The sequence below is a fragment of the Branchiostoma lanceolatum genome, chromosome 10 (assembly GCF_035083965.1).
Source record: "Branchiostoma lanceolatum isolate klBraLanc5 chromosome 10, klBraLanc5.hap2, whole genome shotgun sequence".
Lineage (NCBI taxonomy): Eukaryota > Metazoa > Chordata > Leptocardii > Amphioxiformes > Branchiostomatidae > Branchiostoma > Branchiostoma lanceolatum.
In genome coordinates, this window is record NC_089731.1 from 7,943,954 (window position 1) to 7,967,032 (window position 23,079).

The 23,079-nt window shown below is 38.2% G+C and overlaps 1 protein-coding gene across 15 annotated transcripts in view; it reads left to right on the forward strand.

Moving 5' to 3' along the window:
• Positions 1-23,079, forward strand: part of LOC136442860 (rho guanine nucleotide exchange factor 10-like) — a 38,098-nt gene that overhangs the window by 11,100 nt on the left and 3,919 nt on the right. For 4 of the 15 annotated variants that reach the window (XM_066439850.1, XM_066439851.1, XM_066439837.1 and 1 more), the window contains exons 5-31: positions 297-514; positions 2,927-3,028; positions 3,532-3,573; positions 4,334-4,424; positions 4,807-5,003; positions 5,471-5,650; positions 6,096-6,212; positions 6,574-6,666; positions 7,070-7,240; positions 7,370-7,420; positions 7,755-7,909; positions 8,578-8,753; positions 11,418-11,533; positions 11,920-11,961; positions 12,680-12,801; positions 13,820-13,911; positions 14,437-14,555; positions 14,807-14,845; positions 15,618-15,773; positions 16,272-16,444; positions 17,591-17,626; positions 18,305-18,340; positions 19,398-19,555; positions 19,948-20,090; positions 20,597-20,765; positions 21,726-21,992; positions 22,345-22,520. In XM_066439850.1, coding sequence (XP_066295947.1) covers positions 297-514; positions 2,927-3,028; positions 3,532-3,573; positions 4,334-4,424; positions 4,807-5,003; positions 5,471-5,650; positions 6,096-6,212; positions 6,574-6,666; positions 7,070-7,240; positions 7,370-7,420; positions 7,755-7,909; positions 8,578-8,753; positions 11,418-11,533; positions 11,920-11,961; positions 12,680-12,801; positions 13,820-13,911; positions 14,437-14,555; positions 14,807-14,845; positions 15,618-15,773; positions 16,272-16,444; positions 17,591-17,626; positions 18,305-18,340; positions 19,398-19,555; positions 19,948-20,090; positions 20,597-20,765; positions 21,726-21,992; positions 22,345-22,520 — 3,437 coding nt within the window. The remainder of the gene's footprint in view (positions 1-296; positions 515-2,926; positions 3,029-3,531; positions 3,574-4,333; positions 4,425-4,806; positions 5,004-5,470; positions 5,651-6,095; positions 6,213-6,573; positions 6,667-7,069; positions 7,241-7,369; positions 7,421-7,754; positions 7,910-8,577; positions 8,754-11,417; positions 11,534-11,919; positions 11,962-12,679; positions 12,802-13,819; positions 13,912-14,436; positions 14,556-14,806; positions 14,846-15,617; positions 15,774-16,271; positions 16,445-17,590; positions 17,627-18,304; positions 18,341-19,397; positions 19,556-19,947; positions 20,091-20,596; positions 20,766-21,725; positions 21,993-22,344; positions 22,521-23,079) is intronic. The other 11 variants (XM_066439845.1, XM_066439846.1, XM_066439839.1 and 8 more) reach the window with 11 other exon arrangements.

Below are 23,079 nucleotides of genomic sequence, written 5' to 3' on the forward strand. Positions count from 1 at the left end.
GGTTTGTCTATTCTAAAACTAGTCATTGTTGGAATCTTCCAGAGATATCAGGTTCCAAATGTTCTTGTGTTATGCATCTAGCAGCATAAATTTGAAAGATATTTAAGGTTGTATTTTCATGATACAGTTAAGGTTATTTGGCCACCTTTTTTTCATGATAAGCATACATTGTATACATTTATCAAAACCTTTCTGGTACAAAAATATCCCTGGTTTGTAAGTTGTTACTGTCTGTTGCCTTTATTTTCTTATAATTTGAGATAATATAATACAACATATTTCAACTTTTCCTTCAGGAGTCTACTATGATGAAGAAGAGACAATTTACGAAGATGTTCCAAAGGAGGGTGGGGACTCAGACTCTGGGTCTGGCTGGGGGTCAGAGGAGTTCGAGGACTATTCCACTGACGACGAGAGGGTGATCAGCGGGAGCGGGAAGTACGAATCTGTTGAACTTCCTAAAGAAGAGAAGGAGAAGGATAAAATTGGACGGAATCCAAGTTTTCATAAAAACGTAAGTAAATTGTGTCCAATTTTTTCACAAATTTATAAGAGGTGTAAGCACGTCATACGCCTTCTTTAAAAAAACTATTGTCTCCAACAAACCTACAAGAAAAAATTTAGATCTCTAAGAATGCAAAGCAATAAAGAAGTATGCAACATGTATTTATAGAGAGATTAAAGCACCTGTCTTGCACACTAAAGTCTTGTGTGATGAGCATTTTAGACCTGTTATTATGTTGTAGTTAGCCCACAAAATTGGGTACCTTCCTGCCAATTAAAACCCTGTTTCTAGTCCATGACACAAAGACAAACTTTTTTGGGAAATGAACATATTATAATGCAGGCAGTAGCATCACTATAGATCATAGAAAAATTTGGTTTGTATCCTGTGATAGTTTAAAAAATCAAGTAAATTAGTCTTTAGAGTAAGTCTTTTTTGTTTGTGATGTGATTGTAAAGAGCTGTAGGTAATAATTACATGGATACCTTTGAATTTATTACCTACACTGTAATCCCCCCACGCTCGAAAGTAAGGGATGAGTCATAACATGTTTTGAGAGAGGATCAAAAAATGGCTCCTAGATCAGCCTACATTCTACAATTGTATGCCGTAACCCTTATTTAAGTTTATAGTAAAAAGCAGTGTAAAAACTGGTAGAAAGAGTTGTATCAATTAATCTGGTATATGTTATACTATTACATTGAAGACAGAATTTTTTTTCTAATATTCAAAGTAGTACAAAAGTCTAAGGTAAAGCACTGTTTTGTAGTCTTGAAGTGCACTCAAGTCATTCTATGAAATTACGTTTGTCCAAAAACTTGCCTGTATGGTTAATTGAAGTAGCGGTTAGGAAGTTTTTTTGTGGCATATTTGACATGATGTTGTTTACGTGTAATGGGTAGTGTCTCATCCCAACAAAGCAATGCATGGACAGTCCCTAGAAGTGTTTGATAACAGGTGCCACAAAGGTAGTTGTTAAATGAAAGTCTTACTAGTGATGCACTATACACATGGGTCAAGACAAGTCTGTTCAAGTTGTTAACATGACATAGCAGCACCACTGTCAATATGGCAAAAGGGGGAGGGGAGGGGAAGACGACAGAGAAAATGGTAGGTACACCCTCTCTGGTTGTGTTTATTTGCATAAATGCGGATTTGATTTTTCACAGGGGTCGGTGTCTTGGTATGGCAACGAAATCCCCAAAGCTTCTAGTGTAGTGTCACCGATCAAATGTTTTCAACTATTTTTGTTGAGTTGTTATAGTGTAATTGTTTTGTTTGAGTGTCTTTTAATCAAATGTCTGCATCCAATTAAAATGATACAAATGTATTTCAACAAAATAAAGAATATCTTATTATATTGGAAAAACTTTGAATGGGAGACCTACATATATATTGTACAACTAATGAAGTAGTAGTCCCTTAAGCTTTGTTGCTATGGTCTGGATATTCCATGGCGAACCCCATTAAAGAACAAGGTATGATTTAATGAATGCTGTAGATTCATTTTATTTTTGCAGGGAATTAATTTCACAGTAAAAGGGCAAAGGCGGTTTTCGTGTCGAAACAAGTTGAAACAAGTCTGTATTACAGTCATGATATGTTAGAAACATGTTCACAGTGTCATGAATTCTCAGTGGAGAGGTCACAAAAATAAACCATCTTGAACATTTCAGGATTTACAGTATACAATCAGCCGGATACTGCTTTGTATCCGTTTCTTTCAATTGTCTCTTTCCTTGATGTTGTCTGCAAAAGTAGAGTTTCTTTTCCTCATTAAAGGACCCACCCATAATGCACATGGGAGGGTATTACTTAGCCTTGTTGATGGGACAAATTACTGGGTGGAATCTTCACAGCAGTTAATTATTGAGAAACCTGTTGAACAAGTAAACTCTGAGGTGTTTTGCATAGCCTAAAAACAACATGGCGGTGTGTTAAAGTGTACCACGTCACCAGTTTGTATGCACACTGTGCATGTCTGTATACGCTGGTTCAGGTAGGTTAGTTTTAGTTTCAGGACATCCAGATATAAGAGTATAAACTTTGTACAGCACAAAGCAGCAGTCCGCTTTTTTTCTCAGGTTTGAAAGCTGTATGCAGTGGCTGTGTTGAAGACTTGATAAATATTTTTTTTTCATCTGATTGATTTTAGTTGCAGTGATGTGGAATGCATGAACAATATCTAACTTATTATTTTGGCTATCTCTAGATCTTTATATACATTTGTATGCCATTGACATAAAAAAAAGGTTTTGAAGTTACAGCTGATCCAAAATATTTTTTGTAAATTATTTGAAGTTCAGGTACATGTACGTGTATCCTTGCATGTGCACAACAGAGTTCTGGCTTATGATGAATTGTTGAACTGTATCTTGTCATCTTGTTTATGCATTTCTGTTCCTGTTTTTTATTTCCCAGTTTGAGCAGATTCGGTCTCGGCTGAGTGAAGACGTCCAGCAGTTCAAGGTCGCCAAGAAGGAGTTCCGTAAAGCGTACAGCAGCGGGGTCGCACATTTGAAGGTTAGATTCTGTCAGTCCGTCTGAAAAGACAGTCTTAAAAGGTTATGATTAGATGTATGCAAAAGCAAACACAAATTTAAAACATTAAGTCTTGATTAACAATACTTTTTGCTTTATGTTACTTTAAATACATTGATTTTTGCAGGAGGTCGATTTTACAGTAGAAGGGAAAAAGGAGGTTTTAAGGGTGTTCTGTAGTGCAGTTGTAACACTTTAGTTTGGAAATGCATATTGGTAGTGTCATAAATTCGCAAATGAGAAGTCCCCATGAAAATGAAAACACTGCGAACAAGATTTATAGTACATTTCAAGAATATTTCAGCCTAGCCTGCAGATCATTGGTTACAAATTTGGCATGACGTTTTGTACCACCAGTAGTTCAGGTGTAGTATGGTTACACAATCATGATTATTTTCACTTCAACTTAATTGTATCACAGCATCATATTGCACATGGGTAACCTTGCATGCTATCATTTCACGCACTACCTGCACTGCACACAGGGGTCTGGGAGGTGGAAGTTACCTATGCCATCTGAACATAAGGTACTCACTCTGCCTGTGGTGACACGCTATCCACATAACCTCTATCTAGACCCTCATCCTACCCTAGGCTATGTTACAGTGCACTTGATAGCAAACCTTTCTTGAAGAAGATCTGGTACCTGGAAAAATATTTTTCTCGTATACTCATATGCCTTTGCACAGAACATTTAGCCAATGCATTGGATCTTAACAATAACAATATTGGTTGAACTTGCTCTTATGCAATCTGAATTAGTGCAAATTATTTTCTATTTATCAAGAATGGCATGGGGAATCCCTGCTTATACCTATATTGCCACCTTCACCTTTTTTTATAAATCTTGTAAAAACAGACAACATTACTAGAAAAATTCTCTAATTTAAAGTTTCAATACCTTCACGTCTCTCAGCTCATTCAGGCATACATCCCCTAGATATTTAATGTCAATAAATGCACTTAATTTAAACATTTTAACACTTTCTCCCTCTGACCTGTTTCCATTGCAGTGAAGCTTTGTGACAACCTACTTTCAATGACTCTCCTCTCTATCCGCATACTATATGTTGTTGCATCAGAACTTGTATCTAAACACAAATCAACCTTCTAAATTTAAGTATTCTGACTTTTCAAAGGCTTTCTCTACTATACAATGTAACTGAAAGGCATAGTTACATTTTTGAAAAATATCATTATTTTTGGATTCAAGTTACATCTGTACATAACTACATATACAAGTGTACAAGTCTTGTTTTCGTTCTCAAGAAGAATCTTGTTTTCTAGGATACCAAGAAGTCCTTCAAGAGGAAAGCGAAGGAGAAGATGAAGGAGGTGCGACACTCGATGATCAAAGAGGAGGAAGGAGGAGATGGAGGTGAGTGACAGGAAAAAATTAAAAGTTTTCCTGATACATGTACATGTACAAGTGTATAGTTGTATGACAGTTCCAAGGCTGCAGTACCATCATGGATTACTAGGTGGCGCTTTAGTACCGCTGAGTTGCTGATACTGAAGGCATAGTCTTCTGCCAAATTGCTACAAAAAAGACCTTGTGCCGTCCTTATTTGCTAGCAAGTACTTATTTGTAGTCTTAAGCTTAATCTTAACAAATTTTACTAGAGTTCTAGAGCTCATTGTATACATGTCATCTTACTAGTTTTGGTATAAAAAAAAGCTTACAATTTACATGATGAAATTAGAGAAATCTAGCCAAGGATGAAACATTCCATTCAAACAGTCATTTTACTAACTTCTAGTGTCTACTGCTTCTATTCTCACAGAAGAGGATGAGACGTTTATTGAGGTGAATATCTCGGGTTCTAAGCACCCCCCTCCCACCCTGCCTGAGGAACCTGAGGGCCTGAGTCACCAGCAGATAGTCCGCAGACACATCCTGTCATCCATGTTAGAGAGTGAGATGTCCTACATCAACTCTCTTCACAGACTCATACAGGTCAGTTTGGGCACTCAGAAAAGTAAATATAAAATTACTATAGATGGTAAATTTAGACAAAACTATGCAAGAAGACCACTAAGGAGACTGATAAAATCCTGTCTATGTCGACAGGTAGTCACCATAGACAGGATTCTTAATGCTAGTTAGCTACCATAGATGTTCTGAAATTCGGGAATAAGAATTCACCTTAGAGCTTTTAGAAATATTGTCTTTCTTCAGAATGTGCCATGGTATTAAAGGCATTAACCAAAATTTAAGATGCTATTGTAGTTCTTACCTGTGTAATATCTTTTGCTTTATAACCTCAATACAACATGTTTGCACAATTGCAGGGTATACATTGTGTACAAAAAAGTCATGTATTATGCTATACGGTGAGTATCTGAAATCAGATATGCCTCCAAGCACATGGCATCGCTGACACAAGAATGGATTATCATGAAAGTTCATCTGTGTTGATATAGATGTATGAGAAACCCCTGACAGACGTTGACCCACCGATCGTGGAGAAGCGTAAGGTGCGCACGATATTCTACAAGGTGCGGGAGATCCTGCAGTGCCACACCATGTTCCAGATCGCGCTGTCGGGAAGGGTCTCTGAGTGGGACCAGAGCGAAAAGATCGGAGACGTCTTTGTAGCTTCAGTAAGTTAAGGATTCTTTGTGTGTGTTTCTTTATTCAAATGTGCTTGCAATCCTTTGATACATGTTTGTTTGTTTGTATGTTACCTTTACCAAGCAGATTATGATTGGGCCCCCTAGCGACTTGCTATGGTACCACAGCTGTACTTCTTGTTTTGATATAATACGTTCTGAACATGCTATGGTCATGATTTTTGAGTGGTAAATAGCTCTTGGGAGGGAGTCTCAGAGTAAGTCATGAGTTTAGGCCCCCTAGTTTGTTTGTTTCCTCGTCCAGTTTGAACTATGAGTCATTAAAGTTTGCTACAGTGCAAATTAATGATTTGTTCATTTGCTTAACTGGTTAACTGCCTTATGACATAACACACTAGCTTTCACGCACAAGCTGAGTAAGACTAGACTGATCGTAAGTGTTGCTTGTTAATTTCTCTTCTGTCCTTGATTTCAGTTTTCCAAGTCAATGGTGTTGGACGTCTACAGTGCTTATGTGAACAACTTCAGCACAGCTATGGAGACAGTTAAGAAAGCCTGCGCTACCAAACCTGCTTTCTTGGAATTTCTTAAGGTATGAATAATGTCTTTAAATCCTTATAGCTTTTAGAAGTGCAGTCTCAAAGATATTGGTTGAGAGAAGAAATGAACCTTACATATCTGTTACAGTAGATTGGTGTCACTAATGCTATGACTTGAGCTTTGAAGTGTATGCGTAATGTTCCAGTGGCGTGAGTGGTAAATGATTCTGAAGCCTCTGTATATAAAAGAGTGGGGTAGGGGTGACCCGCAAAGTCACATTGCACCACTAGTTAATTGACAAAAAACATGCTTCACCTCTATTGAGGATGACGAAAGAAGAACTTTTTTATTTCTATCTGTAAGATATGCTAATACGAAAATCCTGAAGAAATGTGTCTTTGTTGTAATTTCAGGCTAGACAGGCTAGCAGTGGGGATAGACTCAGTCTGTATGGACTGATGCTGAAACCTGTTCAGAGATTTCCACAGTTCATTCTCTTACTACAGGTTTGTTCACACATTGTTTTGACTATGTTCATATTTGTTAGAGATCATGATGAGAAAAAGGAAAGAAACTTACGGTCAGAAAATTTGAAAAGGGCATACAAAATAGCACAAGAAACGTGTCTTCAAAAGAAAGAAGAAAACAAGCCAAAGTTCTATTTCATTGATGCTACATGTATATAGATCCTTTCTGGACCATCTTATAACATTTTTATTGCCCTTTTGCAAAAAAAAGTATGCCAATTGGTTTTGGATTTTTGTAGAAAGATTCTGGAGCACGTATGAAATACCTTCCATATTTTTTGTAAAATGCATCTGCTTTAATTCTGCCCCTCTTTGTTTAGCATCGCCTCAGGGATGAAGCCAGTTGTCAAAATCTTGTATCTTGTATGATTTTTCCTTTTAGGACATGTTAAAGAACACTCCCAAGGGCCACCCAGACAGGCTGTCCCTGCAGTTAGCCCTCACTCAGCTAGAGACCCTCGCTGAGAAGCTGAATGAGCACAAGAGAGAGACGGAGACCAAGTATGAGGTCAAGCAAATCTCCAGGAACATGAATGTCAAGTTTGCAACCAAGGTCAGATTATTTTCTTGATTGAATTTCTTTTGAAAGATACAGTACTTGTCAAAAAGTGTGACCCTACCTTGAGTTGTCTGCCATTCTTAAAGAGAGTGTAATTTGAAGGATTTTCCCTTATTCTTTCAGACCCCCACTGGAGCTCGCTACATGATAAGACAAGACGACATGGTTCAAACAGTAAGTTGACTAACACACCCCTTCAAACCTGACCATGGGGTTAGGTTTGACTCAGTGGTGCAGGGGTTAAGGTTCAAGTAGGATGCACAAGTAATGGGCTGTAAGTAATTTGCAGGGCTCGGAAAGGTGTCCGCTATTGTTGCTTGATAAATTCTAAAAAATTAGCTTTTTTGATAAATGCATGTCTTGCCAAAGTAAAGGCAGAGAAAACACTGTTCTGAAAGAAATGACCTACTGCTATGAAACTGCAGAAAGACTCTATAAATCACTAACATCACTTGTAATGATTAGAAATCCACACATGATGGAATGTATTTCACTAATCTATTTCCAGTCCAAGTATGTGTGCCATGACCGCGACCCTGCAAGTCCTTACAGTGGGTTTTCCTCTTTAAAGGTGTACAACGAGAGAGGCGAAGTCCAGAAGACAAAGTCGCGTAGACTTTTCTTGATGAACGACATGCTTGTGTGCGCCACTGTCCTCCCAAGGTATGGATGTGTACACTGTATTAGTCAGCTGCATTTTGATATCTTTCCAAGCAATATTAGGGGTATAATGAGTCATAATAAAGGCATTTAAGTGTGCAGCCTTCCAAATGACTATTGTAGCAGGCTGAAGGATAAATTAAGCAAAAGTCAATAAATGTCATTGAGTGTCAAGATTTTCTTGCTACATGTATCTCATCAAATTTTGATGATTTCTTCGACCTCCATGAAAAACAGCCTGCATGCCGATTTGAGCTTCTCATGAATAAACAAAGGTGCAAACAAAAAATTAAACCAAATTGATCTTGTAACCTTCTCCTTGTTGCTTAATCTTTATAAGCCATGACAATTTTTGCCGAAAAGTCCACCATAGCGATGAAAAGGTTAAGATAGCCTCAATATGTAATATTAGTATTCTGTATAATTTATTTCTCCATAGATCTGAAGTAGTACATTTTGTATAGAAGGCAAAAGTGTCTCACATGTGTATTAAAAGTTTTTCCCTATCTCCTCAAATTCAGATGATTTCTTCAAACAAATTCTTTTTCTAACTTTCTCCCCGCTGCCTAATCCCTCAACCACAAGATTTTGTTTTGCCAGAAGGCTACCCTAGCAGTGAAAAGGTTAATTTGTGGAAACTTATTATCTTCACATAATTGGTTCATCCGCAGATCTGAAAGCAGTGGGCGGGTGACAGCCGGACCCCGTTACAAGATGAAATGGAGCTCCCCTCTGTCAAAAGTGAAAGTGGAAGAGGGCGACATCCAGACCCTGCAGCAGGTTGCCATGGCAGCAGCAGCCGGAGGCAAGAGCCCCCGACCACCGTCCGTTAGCGGGGCAAAACCAGGTCAGTCCCGATGTTAGCTGTGAGAGTGCAGGAATTGGTCCAAAGAATTGTATACTAACTATTCTGATGCAGCAGTTGTGTAGTATAGATCTGAAATGAAATAATAACTAGAGCAAACGCCGGGATGCAATTCTATTTTTGGCTTTTATCATACATGAGGAGAATTTTGCTAAGTAACATTTGTAGTCTGAAATCAGTTTCTTACGTTTCAATAAGAGAAAAAATTGAAGGATGACATCACATCATGTAGTGGTTCTTGAGTAGCCAATAACTGATTATACTCACTAGTTGTTGATAGGAGGCTTGTGTCCAAAAACAGACAAGACCTCTTAAACAATCTGACCCCCTACACTCCCTAAAACTAATTTTATGAACTCCACATTTAGAAAACTTCTCCCAAATAACAGCTGCTGAATACCAATGTTTGTACATTTTGTAACTTCATCCTACATGATAATTATAAAAAAATATAGTTTGAGGAATTTGTTGTTACCATAAATAATCAAAGAAGGTCATTAAGTAGTTATAAGATCTTGACTTTCTTGAGCTTTGCCAATTCCTTGATTGCAGTGTAACTACTTCAGAATAAAGCATTATAATTATAGAAAATTAGCTGTAGCATCTATAAGCAGCAAAAAGGTATGTTTTCTTTTGCATCCTCTTTTCTGATAGTATGAAGCTCAAATATTTTTAGTATCACCACAAACCACTTAACACTCTTCACCACTGATGCCTTGTCTTGATCTCTCTTCTTCTCCTGTCTCCATGTACATGTACACATGTGTCATGCATAGTTCCTTTGCAGATTCTCCTCAGTCTCCTTTGGCTAAAGCTTCTATCATTCCCATTCTGGTATGTACCAGGCCTTTCCTCCTAGGGCTGTTCCATTTGGAAATCGTGGGGCAGTCAGGAACTTATTATTGTGACCCAGACGCCACCCAAGTTTGGTTTAGTCCCAAAACCTCCCCTCTACAAATGTAAGTCAAACCATGGAACGAACGATGTTGCCCCTTTCATTTTATTTTTACATCCCCTGTTGTCTTGATTATCATTTTTCCGGAAGAAAACTCCTGATTGTTCATACTGTTTGAAATGGAACAGCCCGAAATGCTTTTGAATCTTTGTTTCTTCCATTTTTCTCTTCAATTCACTGGATTCTTTTCTCGTCTTCTTCCATTTCATTTGCCTTTTCTCTGCTCAAACTTGCTTGAACTAACCATGAATTTTGCTCACCTGTGCAAAATGTTCGCTATCTACTACTTGTTCACGACTCCTTGTGACATTCGATGGTACTGCACATTCCACCTGCTGAACTGCAAACTTGCAAAAAAAAAATGTTGTATCATCTTTCCATCATGAAAAATACTTACACAGTACACCAAGTATCTTTCCCTCAACTTTTAACCCTATTTCAATTCATCTGTGGTCATGTGACCGATTCCCATCATTCTATGGTGTCACTTTGTGTGTCCTTTCTGCTATCCCTCGTTTTGTGCGTTCTGCTTCTGTGCATGCCTCGTACCACCTCGCTAATCTTCCTGGCTCTCATTCCGCTCCTCTTCCTAACCGTTTCCGAACAGTCGAGCATTAAACTGCAGGAGAAAGGGCGCAATGCTAGCATCAAACGGAGTGTGAGCGCTCCCGATATGGGCATTATGGGAAAGTGGAGGGAAAGACGACGGTGGAAAAATTACCAAGAAAGGGGTTGTAGCATTCCAGGTTGGTTTGGGACTTCTTAGCATAACCATACAACCCCATTAAATCTATAGTACACCCTTTAAGCTAGCAGAACATTAAATAGATACAAACTTGACCTGCCTTTTGCTCTCTGCATCTTGCCTTCTTGCTTTGAGTTCTTTAAAAGTGTTGATGCTAGACCTGTAGCTAGTTTGACATTAATACGTTAAAATCTATTTTGTCATGCCTTTGCTACAACAGAGGAATGTGTCCATGGAATGCATTTAAATTGATGGACATTCTAACTTTGCACTTCAGTCATGAGTTAGATAAGACCATGGCATTAGAAAGAGAGGCTAAGCATACATGTACTGTATTTGAATATTCTTTAAACTTGACTCAGTGTTAAAACTGTTACAGCAACAACCTTTGTCAGAATATCTCAAGGTTTTTCATACATGCATGTGCTTTCCATTGCATAGCTTTCCAAGTGTGCTTCATAATTGCAATGTCTTCTTGCTGGTACCTGTATAGAAAAAAATATACATAATATAATTTTTTATAATGATCAGTGTTGTACTTACAGAATGATGTTACTTCTACAGCATATATTTTAGATGACATTGTTTAGTTACATGAAGCTGCATTTACAATAAGTGAAGTTTTATAATCATTCTATTTTCTTTTGAATGTCATAAATTGAAATTTAAGAACACCATTTGTAATACTCATCATTTATGCAGATAATAATTATGTTAAAGGTACATTGTACATGAGTTTGCAGTATACGTCATACGCTATCTTTATATTTGAGAACAATTTTAGGATTGTGCATTTATCATAATTTGTATGATACCAACTTACTCATCTGGTCCCTTTTCCATTGACAATGTGTATTGCTCAGGTCAAATGTACAATAGTTCTGTATCATCAGTATTGTCCAACTCTTTCTTTCGGGTTTCTGACGAGAGTGCACCTGTTTTTCAGACACCATGTACGGCGGCCCGGTACACCTGTACAAGGAGCGCGACGACCTACTCTACGACCTGAACCTGGTTGGTCAGATTCAGAAATTGGTGGCGCAGTTCAGGGGTACCTATCATGTAGGTTAAACTGCCCTCCTTCCCTTGCTAAATGTAGCTAGACACCTTGCTGGTGTAAAGTATAAAAATGCCACTGCCCCAGAGGCTTTGCCAAAAAAAGCTTTGCCAAAAAAGCATACTTGTCTGTTGAACCTTGTTTTGTTTTCCCTTTGCTTTGCTTTGCTTTGATTTGGGTTTAATATTTATGAGTGCTTTATTTTCATTCTTTGATTTTATCAATACAGTATACATAACATTTTACGTTCATGACAAGAAAGTTATCATTCTAATTCTTGCAACTTTCCTGTATATAGTGGAGAAAAGGAGAAGGAAGTTGTGACATTGTGCAAAAAGCCCTTTCCCTTTTATACTGGACATTTCAGAAAACCCACCCTTTTTATTTTCAGACCCCTTCTACAAATACACAGCATCTTGCCAGTGAACCAGGGGTTTGTGATTATTGTGTTTTTCACCTTTGAGTAGATAATAGGGCTGAAGAGTGCTGAAGAAATACACATGGAAATGATGTCTCCATGTGCTGTAGTCTAGTTGTGTGTGCGTGTGATTTATCCTTGATACTTCTCAATGGGATTATATGTATATATAGATATAGCATGGTGCTTATATGCTTGTTTTTGATAGCATTACCTGTTGCTTTGCAAAGCATACTTTGTCATTATATTCCCACAATGGCTGCAAAATCTTTTGGTGAATTTAGAGGAGAATAGATTTAGATGATGAAATGGACTGCTTGCTAATTTTGCATTAATTGATTGCTGTTGCTTTGAAGTTGTAGTTTCACTACTATTATTTTGTAGAAATTTACTAAATCCTCATCTTAGCCTAAAATCACCAGGAAGCTACTATGCTTTAGCACTGCAAGAGGACTAGACTCACTTCAGAAGATGATTCAAATGCAAGATGATGATGATGATGATGTCACGCTGCCAGAACTGCGCACTGCACCAGCATTTCCATCAATAATTGTTTTACCAGCATCTGTAGAATGATATGATCTACTTGCAACTGCGTAACACAGTGTCCAGATTCTTTTGGGTCTGTCTTACGCTGTATTTAAAGATCAATCAACTATCAAATTCTTACAAACAGGACATATTTGGCCCAGCATCTCAAGCTGTTTGCCTTGTTGTTTTTCCCTCCCTACAGACAATAAACCCGGTTAATGCAGCAGAGGACTGGTCAAACACTTTACAGAAACTCATCAAACAGAAAGACAAGCAGATCAAACAAGCCGACCTGTGCAGAATACTACTGTCACTGCCTTTCAAGTAAGTAATGGTTTTGTAGCTTTTTGGTAATCAGAAATTGTGGCAGATTTTCTCCTCCTAACCTGTCAAACGTATGTCATCTTGTTGCTTGTGATGTAATGGTAAGAGTGTGTGTGTATCTAAAGTAATTTTGATATGATGTCCCGTGCAAAACTTTGCTACGGATCTTGTAGAATCTGTACTTGTTCTGATGTGAATCATATCAGATGTGTAACTCTTATATCAGCAAAAGCTGTAGAATGAGGATGCCAATTTGATTCCTCTCTGCAAAACCCAGTCTTCACATTCAAGTAAAAATGCAGCTGTACATCACAAGACGTTACACTTTGGAACCCAAAATGATTTATAGAAAAGATAATCAGACACAAAAACAGATTCTACAAAAACTGTTACCAGTAGCAAAGTGTTATACAAGAGTCAAAAGAGTCATTGACAAACTTAAGGACGTTTAACATGATATGGACACAAAACCTTTATGTACATCTGCTCCCTCTCATTCAACCAGTTCTAAAATAAGTCTTGCCTTTTGTCTCTATGCTCTTTTCTCCTCTTCATGCTTGTCTATCTTGGATTGCAGGTGGAGCAGAACTAGGTGTGGTTTTGTTCTACATCATCTGTGCTCTTCAGCTACATTATGGCCATACATGATACTAGTAGTATGGATGTACAATCATGTACAGTCTTATTCCCAAAACAGTATACATGTAATAACTATAAATCTTGAAGCATTCACGGTGGTTTTACGTTCATGGAAGGGACCTCTCAATAGAGATTTGTCTGTCATTAATGCACTCTTACCCACCACAAACTTTAAACACTTTCCTTTTCCCCTGTCATGAAATAAGTCCCCTCTAACTTAATAAGATTACAGTTGAATAAGAAGTATCTTCATTTTTTTTTACTCTGCATTGACAACTTTTACCATCATGATTATATGATGATTGTATACTGAGAACATCTCTGTAGAATTAGTACTCTCATGTGTCAGGTGTGTAAAATTTGTCTGTGTCCTTCACAGGAATGGCATCATCTACAATGAGTTCAACACCTACACCCCACGGCTGAAATATGCATGGACCACCTCACTAGACATGGCCAGACTTGCACTAGGTATCAGTCTGTAGAACATGCATTATGTGTAGCACTGTGTACATGTAGTATCGCATTACCATGTGTGGCAAAAGCACCTATGATGACTTTGTATGCATGTATTGTGTAATTTGCATGACATATAGTACACGTCTAGTCACATGTCACATGTATGTATAGCATGAGGTGAGGAGGATGAGGTTAGAAAATATGATTTGCACTTGATAACGAGGATTGGTATTATTTGATCATGAAACTTAATCAGCAGAAATGACAATTCAGTTTAGATTATATTTGAGAACATATTTCGCACAGTTAAGTTTATAGTTTATACACACAAACACAATGTCATACACACAGGCACACACACACATGCATGTGCACACACACACTCCTTTCTGGACCCTTTATCAGACCATCTCTCAGTGTAAATTGTGTAGTTGGAAATGTAACTGTCATTATAGATTTACACTTAAATCAAAATGATAACATCTCACAGATGAGCTATTGTTATAGATGGCTAATACAGTTATTACTCTTCAACAGAACCAATCAACAACCCTGGCTGGTTTCTCCCAGAGGATGATGGGAAGATGAACAACGCGTACCGCCCTCTGCTGCAAAAAGTCATGCCGGTCTTTATGAACAAACACATCAGTATGAAGGTAAGGAAATCAACTTCAGAATCTCAGAAGTACCTTTAACCTTGAATTTGAATTAGCTGTGTTAATATCAAACATGCAGCTTCTAAATCTTAATCTTAATTGCTTTATAGCGAAAAATTGCCATGTTGTGTACATGATAATGTTAAAGATGATTGCACAACAATTGCATAAGATAGAAGAAAGTGTGTGTCCTAATTTGTCCAGTACGTTGCATGAGCTACATGTAGCTTGTCTTCCGTCACTGTCTCTAGGTTGCTCGAAAACACAAGCTCCCTCTGCCATCCAGCCAGGTATGGCATTGGTTGTTTTAACCACTGACTGTGTGTGCCAGCTTACCCTTCCTTTCACCCACTAACATGTGCATTGTGTGTGTTTCTGTATGTTGCATTATTCTATGTACGTGTAGCCGTATTTTGACACTAATTTAATCACCATTATGTGTATGCCATTCCTACGATTTTTTATGTGTACTGCATATGTTATGTATACGTACATGTAGTCATGTTGTTTTTGTAGCTTTGGTTTGCATTAATTTGGATTTGATTAAAATCCATTCAACAGATTGTTTTTGCTGAGAAATGTTTTGACCTAGAAAAGTATGTGTGCATTGCTTTGGCTGTTGTGATGTGAAATAGGTAGATGTTAAATGATTAATACAAATTGTTTTGGAAGACATTTAGCTACTAACATAGAATACATATAAGTCATGCAGTTACCGGTACATGCAACAAATCATGCACCTTCTTATAAGTTCTTAGCATTATTGGGATTGCAGTAACCTTTTTTTGTGTTGGGTTTTACTTGAATTACCAGGTTTGAACAGTAGATTTACACTAATTGCAGTAATTGCAGTAACTTTTGATCAACTTTTATTTCGATAAGTGTGATGGGTTCTTCACTGTGCTCATCAAGGTGTGGCTGATAGCTGTCATCCTCAAACATGGAGCTTCTGGGCCCTCAAGGGCACAACACTGGGCTGCTCGGGATTAATCAATCCAGAACCTTTAGATTCTGGCACAAGTTTAAGCTGTTACAACTTCTCACCTCTCGGTCTTGTTCCAGGTGTCGTGTGCGATCCACAACCCCATCGTGTCGGAGCAGGAGGAGGAGGACCTGCTGGAGGATGGCTACGACAGTTTCTCCAATGTGGCGTGGGGCTACGTCTGGGTGTGCAGCGGGGAACACTCGCTGGGACAGATCACCATCATGTCCTTCCAGGTAAGGTTCTAGGAACTGCAAATAATAGTCTGGTATCTCTCCATGAATAGTTTCATCAGGTTGTAAGTCACTGGGTGACAAAGTTCTTTATACGCATCTAGAGAGTTTTGGATGTTTCGGTGACATTTCTGTCACATTCCTTCACTCTCTGGGTCAGATTGTACCATGTCCTTTCAGGTAAGAACATTTTTACAAATTTCATCAGCCATGCTGTAATAAGTTGGTATCATCTGACATATCTCTGTCTCCATTTGTTGTTATTTTGTTACAGTATCAGTTTTAGTTTTATCGATGATTTAAAGATTTTTCTCACTACATCTTACAATGGTTAAAATAGAGTTCTGCCTTCCGATATATTCTAAATTTTACCCGAATTTAAAGGCCAATCAACAAAAAGTCAAGGAAATTAATAACTTTGAGTCAGAGCTAAACTCTTATGTAGCCTATTTGCTGCAAGGTTGTAGCTCTTAGATCATGTTTAATTGTTTCCTTTTGCAGCCTCCAACTCCACGTGTGATTGAGAGCTTCAATGTGTCAGAATCCTGCATCATAAGTATAGAGATGGTGCCTGGCAGCGATGAGGAAAACTGGGAACAAGCCGTCAGGGAAGGTCGCGAGAAAAAGAAGAACTTTGCCCTGCCAACCATGTGGCTCGGCACAGAAAACGGGAGGTAGGGAGACTGCTGCGTGAAGCTCTTAGTCTTAGTGGCCATTAGGAATTAGGGTGACACTGAAAGAAAGCTGTAGAGTAGTGTTGGCTGGTTTCTGATTAGTAGCAAGTTTACAGCAAATACTTCTTATAGAATGATTAAATTAAAGGGTTAACTATTGGCTTTATATGGGGCTTTACGTGGGTGCATTTTCTTGGTGATGGATTAAGAGGGGTTAAACTTCCTGTAACTGAAATGCTGGTGAATGTTAATGGTGTAAGCTGCAAAGTAACCCGTAAATGCCAGGCATTTCATGCATCATTCACATCATGCAAGTTCTCTTGAAATGTCATATTAAACAATCTCCCAAAGTTGCAGTTAGTTGAAGGTAGTCTTAGAATTTCAAAATAAACGGATAACTTGCTCCATGTGCATTTGTGTCCTATATTGACTTGTGTCATAGACCTCTTGTGTAATAACATTGAGCTGTAATGTAATAACAGTTTCAGGGTAAAAGACCAAACCTCGAAAGTTTGTACTTTCTCTCACACATGTTAATCAATGCTTGACTGTATTGATTTAACAATAATTTGTTGCTATAAAAACCATTGCCCATTTAGTGTAGAAAATATAAAACAAAACAATGTGACTTAGAAAGTTTTAGAAATCATTGAGTGTAGATATGTCGTTTAGGGTAGGTTATGTGTTGTTACATGTGTTGTTTCTGTAGCCCAGTGTGCAAGATTTAGTGTCTAAAGCAAAGGTCCAGACTAAAGCCTTTTATTTTTAGTCAGGAATGTGTTTCATAATATGTACAGTTAAACTAATACAGACATGTTAAGATTGACGTGTGTAGTCATGTGTATGTGATAAGTACTGTCCGCATAAGTCTACAGCATTTCTATCCATTCATCTAACACTTCTAAAGCCAAGGGGTTCACATATGCTTGGAAATATTCCTCTTTGCTCCTTTAACCTTCTTGCTGTGGTGTCTTGTTACTAATGCACTGGAAGGGTATGGTACTAGTAGTCAGGATTTTGTTGTTTTGGGTTTCACATTTAATCAACACAGTTTCCCCCATGCACGATTTCCTGACTTGTTTTGTAGCCATCTTCATTGGTTCATTTTGCATGGTGTTTTGTTGATATGTGGCTCTATGTTTATAGGTTGCATGTGATTTGGGCCTGCCCACCTCCACCAAGGTAATACTAATAAGTGCTATAGTCCATAATTTCCACTTTTTCTCTTTCTTTCTTCCTTTCTTTTTTTCTGCAATGCTTTTACATCAAATCTTGCTGTGGTTTGTAGAAAGATAGTGCACCCTTCTTTTTTTAATTTACATCACAGATAATTTCTCACTACACAATTTTATTACTGACAAAGATATCCAGACAGCTGATTTCGGAATTCATAATGATTTATGGAAACCATTATGTAGGTTTTTGACAAGAGAAAAAAATCAATGGCATATTAAAACTTTCTTTTTACACTAGATAATACAAACATGATTCAAACATAGAATTAGTCAAAACTATTAAAAATTGTAATACACATATTCATTTGATTTATGTGTCTTTTTCGATATGCCTTGCCCTTCCTTTTTATCACATTTACATCATGGAATTTGACAGTTCCCTAAATTAGCCTCGGATTTACACTCCCCGAAATCTTGGCGCCCCCAAGACTCAATTGCAAAAGTGGAATGAAAAGTTAAAGAATAACTTTCAAAATCTAAATGAGTGGGAAATTGCAGCAAACTCCAGTCTGCAGAGTGAATCCTTACATGAATGGAAAGAAATGTTGGCAGACTTTGTTTTCACCCAACCAACTTCTGTATGTCATCAGACATTGACGTGTTTGTTCACACTTTCCTTCACTAGCATTCTGGAAGTGCCTCTTACTAAGAAACGGAGGAGGTAACGTTTAATGATACCCTTGTGTGTGCTGTGTGTGCAACTAACTCATCCAACCTTCCCTTCAGTCTGTATCATAACATCTCTGTTACTGTAAGATGTGATGTGCCCTTAAAGCAAGGGTTTTGCCAGATTCATAAACCTGACAAGATCCATGTTGTCACTGTTTTCAAAGTGTGAACCTTTATTATCACAACCATCATCATCCTGTCTTGTACATGTATTTGTCTTACAGTCATGTATATAGCTGTTGACCCAACAATGTTACACATTCATGTACATTGTACTGAATGTAGAAAAATGTATTCAGATGCAGCAAGTCTTAGGTTGACAATTATGAACCAGGTCCTCTTACTTTTAGAAGTTGCTGGGGAATCACAAGACTGGTAGACAAAAAAATCACTATAACATTTCACTATTGAGAAATACAAATTTAAAGACAAGTTGCCTATCTATAGTGTAGTCTGTAATTTTCAACATAGCCCAAATGTAGCTTGCACTTTGATTTGATTTGATTTTGATTTGATTTATTCGCACATATTAAAATCATTTTGTATTACATTATAGAACAAGAAAATATACTTGCTGGGGGAAGAAAAAAAGCCATAGTGGCTTATACAAGGTCTTCCCCCATCTAAATTAACAAAAAATAACATAAATCTAACAATTCATAACATAATTATAGTAGTAAATGATAACAATAACAAATCAGACAACAATAATAGTCTTCACTTTGTACATGAAGTCAGCAAAGTATCAGCAAAAGCTCTTTTTTAGCAAGCACAAATTGAACTCATTACACAAATATTTCTTCTCCTTTTTTGTTTAATATGACAGCAGCTAGTGTGAAGGTCACCCAACCAGCTAAACCCAATAGGCCTAAAATATGCAAACTTACATAACAAGACATTTCTTGAATACTGATCCATGTGTAAACCAATGGCAATTTGATCAAATTGTAGTGGGGTAGCTACAAGATAGGATAACACCCAACTGCATCAGATCTGACAATCAAACAACTTTTCTGTATGTAACATTCCTCCCCTTGTGTGTCCCATAGCTTGCATATCTACAGCACCACCCAGTCGGCAAAGAAACAGAACCTCCTGACGTTCACTGCGCCGGGAAACCGCCCCATCCTCGCCATCAAGTACTGCAACAAGAGAGTCTTCTCTGCACTGGATGATGGGAAAGTGGTCATTTTAAGAAGACTCGAAGGTGAGAAAGAAGATCCATGGATGTCGCCTTCCCCTTCACAAACTTAATTCAACATTAGGCATTAGCATAGTTGACTTTTGCTCGTTTTGCACCTTAATACCTTGTGCATTCACATTGTATGCTTGCACTCTGGGAACATGGTGTTACAAATAAAAAATTTGCAGTGTGCATTTTTTCCAAACTACATGATTGTAAAACCTTTCAGTCAGAGGTGGAAAATTTGGTGTAAATGTCATGAATCTGCCAGGAAATTTCACAGAAATTTGTTGCCTCACATATGAGCATATTTTAAGATTGTTGCCAAACCTGTATTAGCTGCACTAAGAAAACACAACTTGAAGCAAATGATTTAGATGTAATGAAAGCTAACAAAAGTCCTCATCTCACCCCAGACGGTACGTGGAAGGTGAAAGAACCGAAGATCTGTCAGCTGGATGACAAACCCGTCACCTCTCTCTTCCCCTTCGAGAACAAGATTTGGTGTGCCTGTGGTAACAAAGTGCACATCATCGACGCAGAGACTGAGCAAATACAGGTCACAACACTACGTCTTATATTGCACATGATATTTCAGACATTATATACACTGTGTATAATTTTGTGTTTTTACAATATCATTCAAAAGTCTAATGCTGGAAGCTCTTGATAAACTCTGCTAATTGTTAATCTCCTCATATTGATGATGTATTCAATACAAATTAGGTGATTGAATCATTTTCCATGTACACCAATGTACTTGATCATGACTCTGTTACGAAAATTCTGCATTATTTAGAACATCCAGTGAACTAGAACTGCAAAGCCTTGCACACAGGGGCACAAGTTTCGAAACCTGCTTTCTCCTTGGAGTTACCACTTTTTTCTTCAGGAATTGGAATGCCAAAATGTACTTTTTTTTACATCATGCAGATGATTATAATCGAGAAGTGATTTGGTGTATAATTGATATTTTTTAACCCAAAAAATATGTCATAGATTTAAATAAACATGTTCAAATGAATGATGATTCAATTTGTTGAAAATTTCTTCCTGGACTTCCAGACGAGTTTTGAGGTGAGCAGCGACGTGTCAGCGGAGCACATAGTGGTGTCAGGAGTGGGAGTGTGGGTGTCTCTACAGAATAAGTCCACTATCCGTCTGTACCACACAGAGACACTGGAGCACCTACAGGACATCAATGTGGCCTCCACCATACACAGGATGTTAGATGGTAAGGAGAAAGACTCTTATAGATATGCGTAGAAACCCAAATAGATTGTAATCAAACAATTTCAAATTGCTTGGTAAGTATTGCTGAATGCATTCTGACATTGAACATAGTCGTGTGGGGAAAAATTAATCACTGAACAAATTTGTACAGTATGCATGAAAAGATGCGTGGGCAGGTAAATGATTCTGTGTACTGCATAGAAATCACATTGTTTGCCTTCATACTTATTCAAGTGTGTTGGAAAATAATTACTCTATGCTAAGTTTGATGGGCAGGCATGTTTACCTCTGTGTGTGTGTGTCGGTGGTATTCGGTACCAAGGACAGGCATGTTAACCTGTGTGTGGATGGTGTTCAGCACCAAGGACAGGCATGTTTACCTGTGTGTGTGGATGGTGTTCATCACTAAAGACAGGCATGTTTACCTCTGTGTGTGTGGATGGTGTTCAGCACCAAGGACAGTCATGTTAACCTGTGTGTGGATAGTGTTCAGCACCAAGGACAGGCATGTTTACCTGTGTGTGTGGATGGTGTTCATCACTAAAGACAGGCATGTTTACCTCTGTGTGTGTGGATGGTGTTCAGCACCAAGGACAGGCATGTTTACCTCTGTGTGTGTGGATGGTGTTCAGCACCAAGGACAGGCATGTTTACCTCTGTGTGTGTGGATGGTGTTCAGCACCAAGGGCAGGTAGGTTTACCTCTGTGTGTGGGGTGGTGTTAAGCCCCAAGGACAGGCATGTTTACCTGTGTGTGGATGGTGTTCAGCACCAAGGACAGGCATGTTTACCTCTGTGGGTGCCTTATTTACATTGTGCTGCCGATTAATTGTCAAATGATTTTCATTCATTCAAAACTTCCGATATCATATACCATAGATTTACTATATTTAGTTTTTGTTATCTTATTATAGTAAATTTCTTAAATTAACTGGAAAGCTTTGTTGTTTTTCATTGTACAGAGCTGGACCCAAAAGTTCAGGAGTTGCTCTCCGACAAACCGATCCATGTAACACTACTGGAGGCCAGCAAAGGTTGCTTGTGGGTGGGTACCAACTTGGGAGTAGTGGTGAGCCTCCCCCTGCCCAGACTAGGGGGAGTTCCACTCATCACTGGGAGGGGGATGGTTGCCTACCACACCCACAATGGACCAGTGCGGTTCATCACCGTGATCAAGACAAAGACCCACACCATCAAGAGTAAGACAAAGGAACGGAGACCAAGTGAAGGTAAGAATCATAGTTGAAAGTCTATACTTGATTATTTTTTTAAACATCTACTACTGCTTTCAAAATAGAGACATATACAAAATGTAGGTTTAGTGATAAATTGTATACATTACATTAATATTGTTAGTTGGTGAATATGTGGTATCTTGAGGTTAGGCCGCATGAATTCAATTTCTTAATTTGTGGTTCCTAGTCCACGGTGCCTTGGTTCACAGATTGAGACTAATACAGCAAAATTGTAATATCAACATGAACCAAGAAATGAAATTGGTATGGCCTTAACACATAAAGTGTAGATTGAAGAGCTGATTACATTTTGTAAATAAACTGTTACCTGTCTCTTTTCACAAAGCATCCTCTGCATCGGGATCTGAACCCCCAACCCCACCTATAGGCAAGAAGCGTGGCATGGCAGCAGAACTGAGGGACGCTGTGGCTGGTACTCTCAAGGAGAAACGCAGCAGCAACGTCAGCTCTGGATCAGACGAGTCGGACATGGTCAAAACCCTGTACTCACATCTAACTATGGTGAGTTGGGCTATTTGATATCTGGAACTTTGCTTAATATGTAATTGGCTTATTGTTGTAATGGACCAGAGTGTTCACCTTGCATTCGGAAAGAGAGCATTTAAGAGAAAGAGTTAGGGAGTTGATGAAGATACTCCACTACCAGTGGATAAGCCCCTACTGTAGTGGCCTGTGTGGCCCAAGGGCTGTAGAAATGGAGATGGGCATCATCCCAATACACCGATTTGTGTGGGAAGGATTTTGATTTAACACTCAGTTGGCTTGTCCAACATTTCACTGTTCACTGTAGGCTGATACACACAAGATAATCAGTTGCTTCTTATATTTCAGACGTATTCAGTCTTCAGTTGCTTTTGAGAAATATCTGTAAATAATTTCTTTGGGTACATTCTGTTACAACTTACAATCACATATTTACAATTACAATAACTTTTCATCATCAGTATGGAAAGGACTGATGAACCAGCTTTAGAAGGATTTGTTTCTGTATAAAAACCCATGGGGACTGGGACAATTAGTCTTGCAATGTAATGTAATGCACTAATGATCGGTTAGCTAA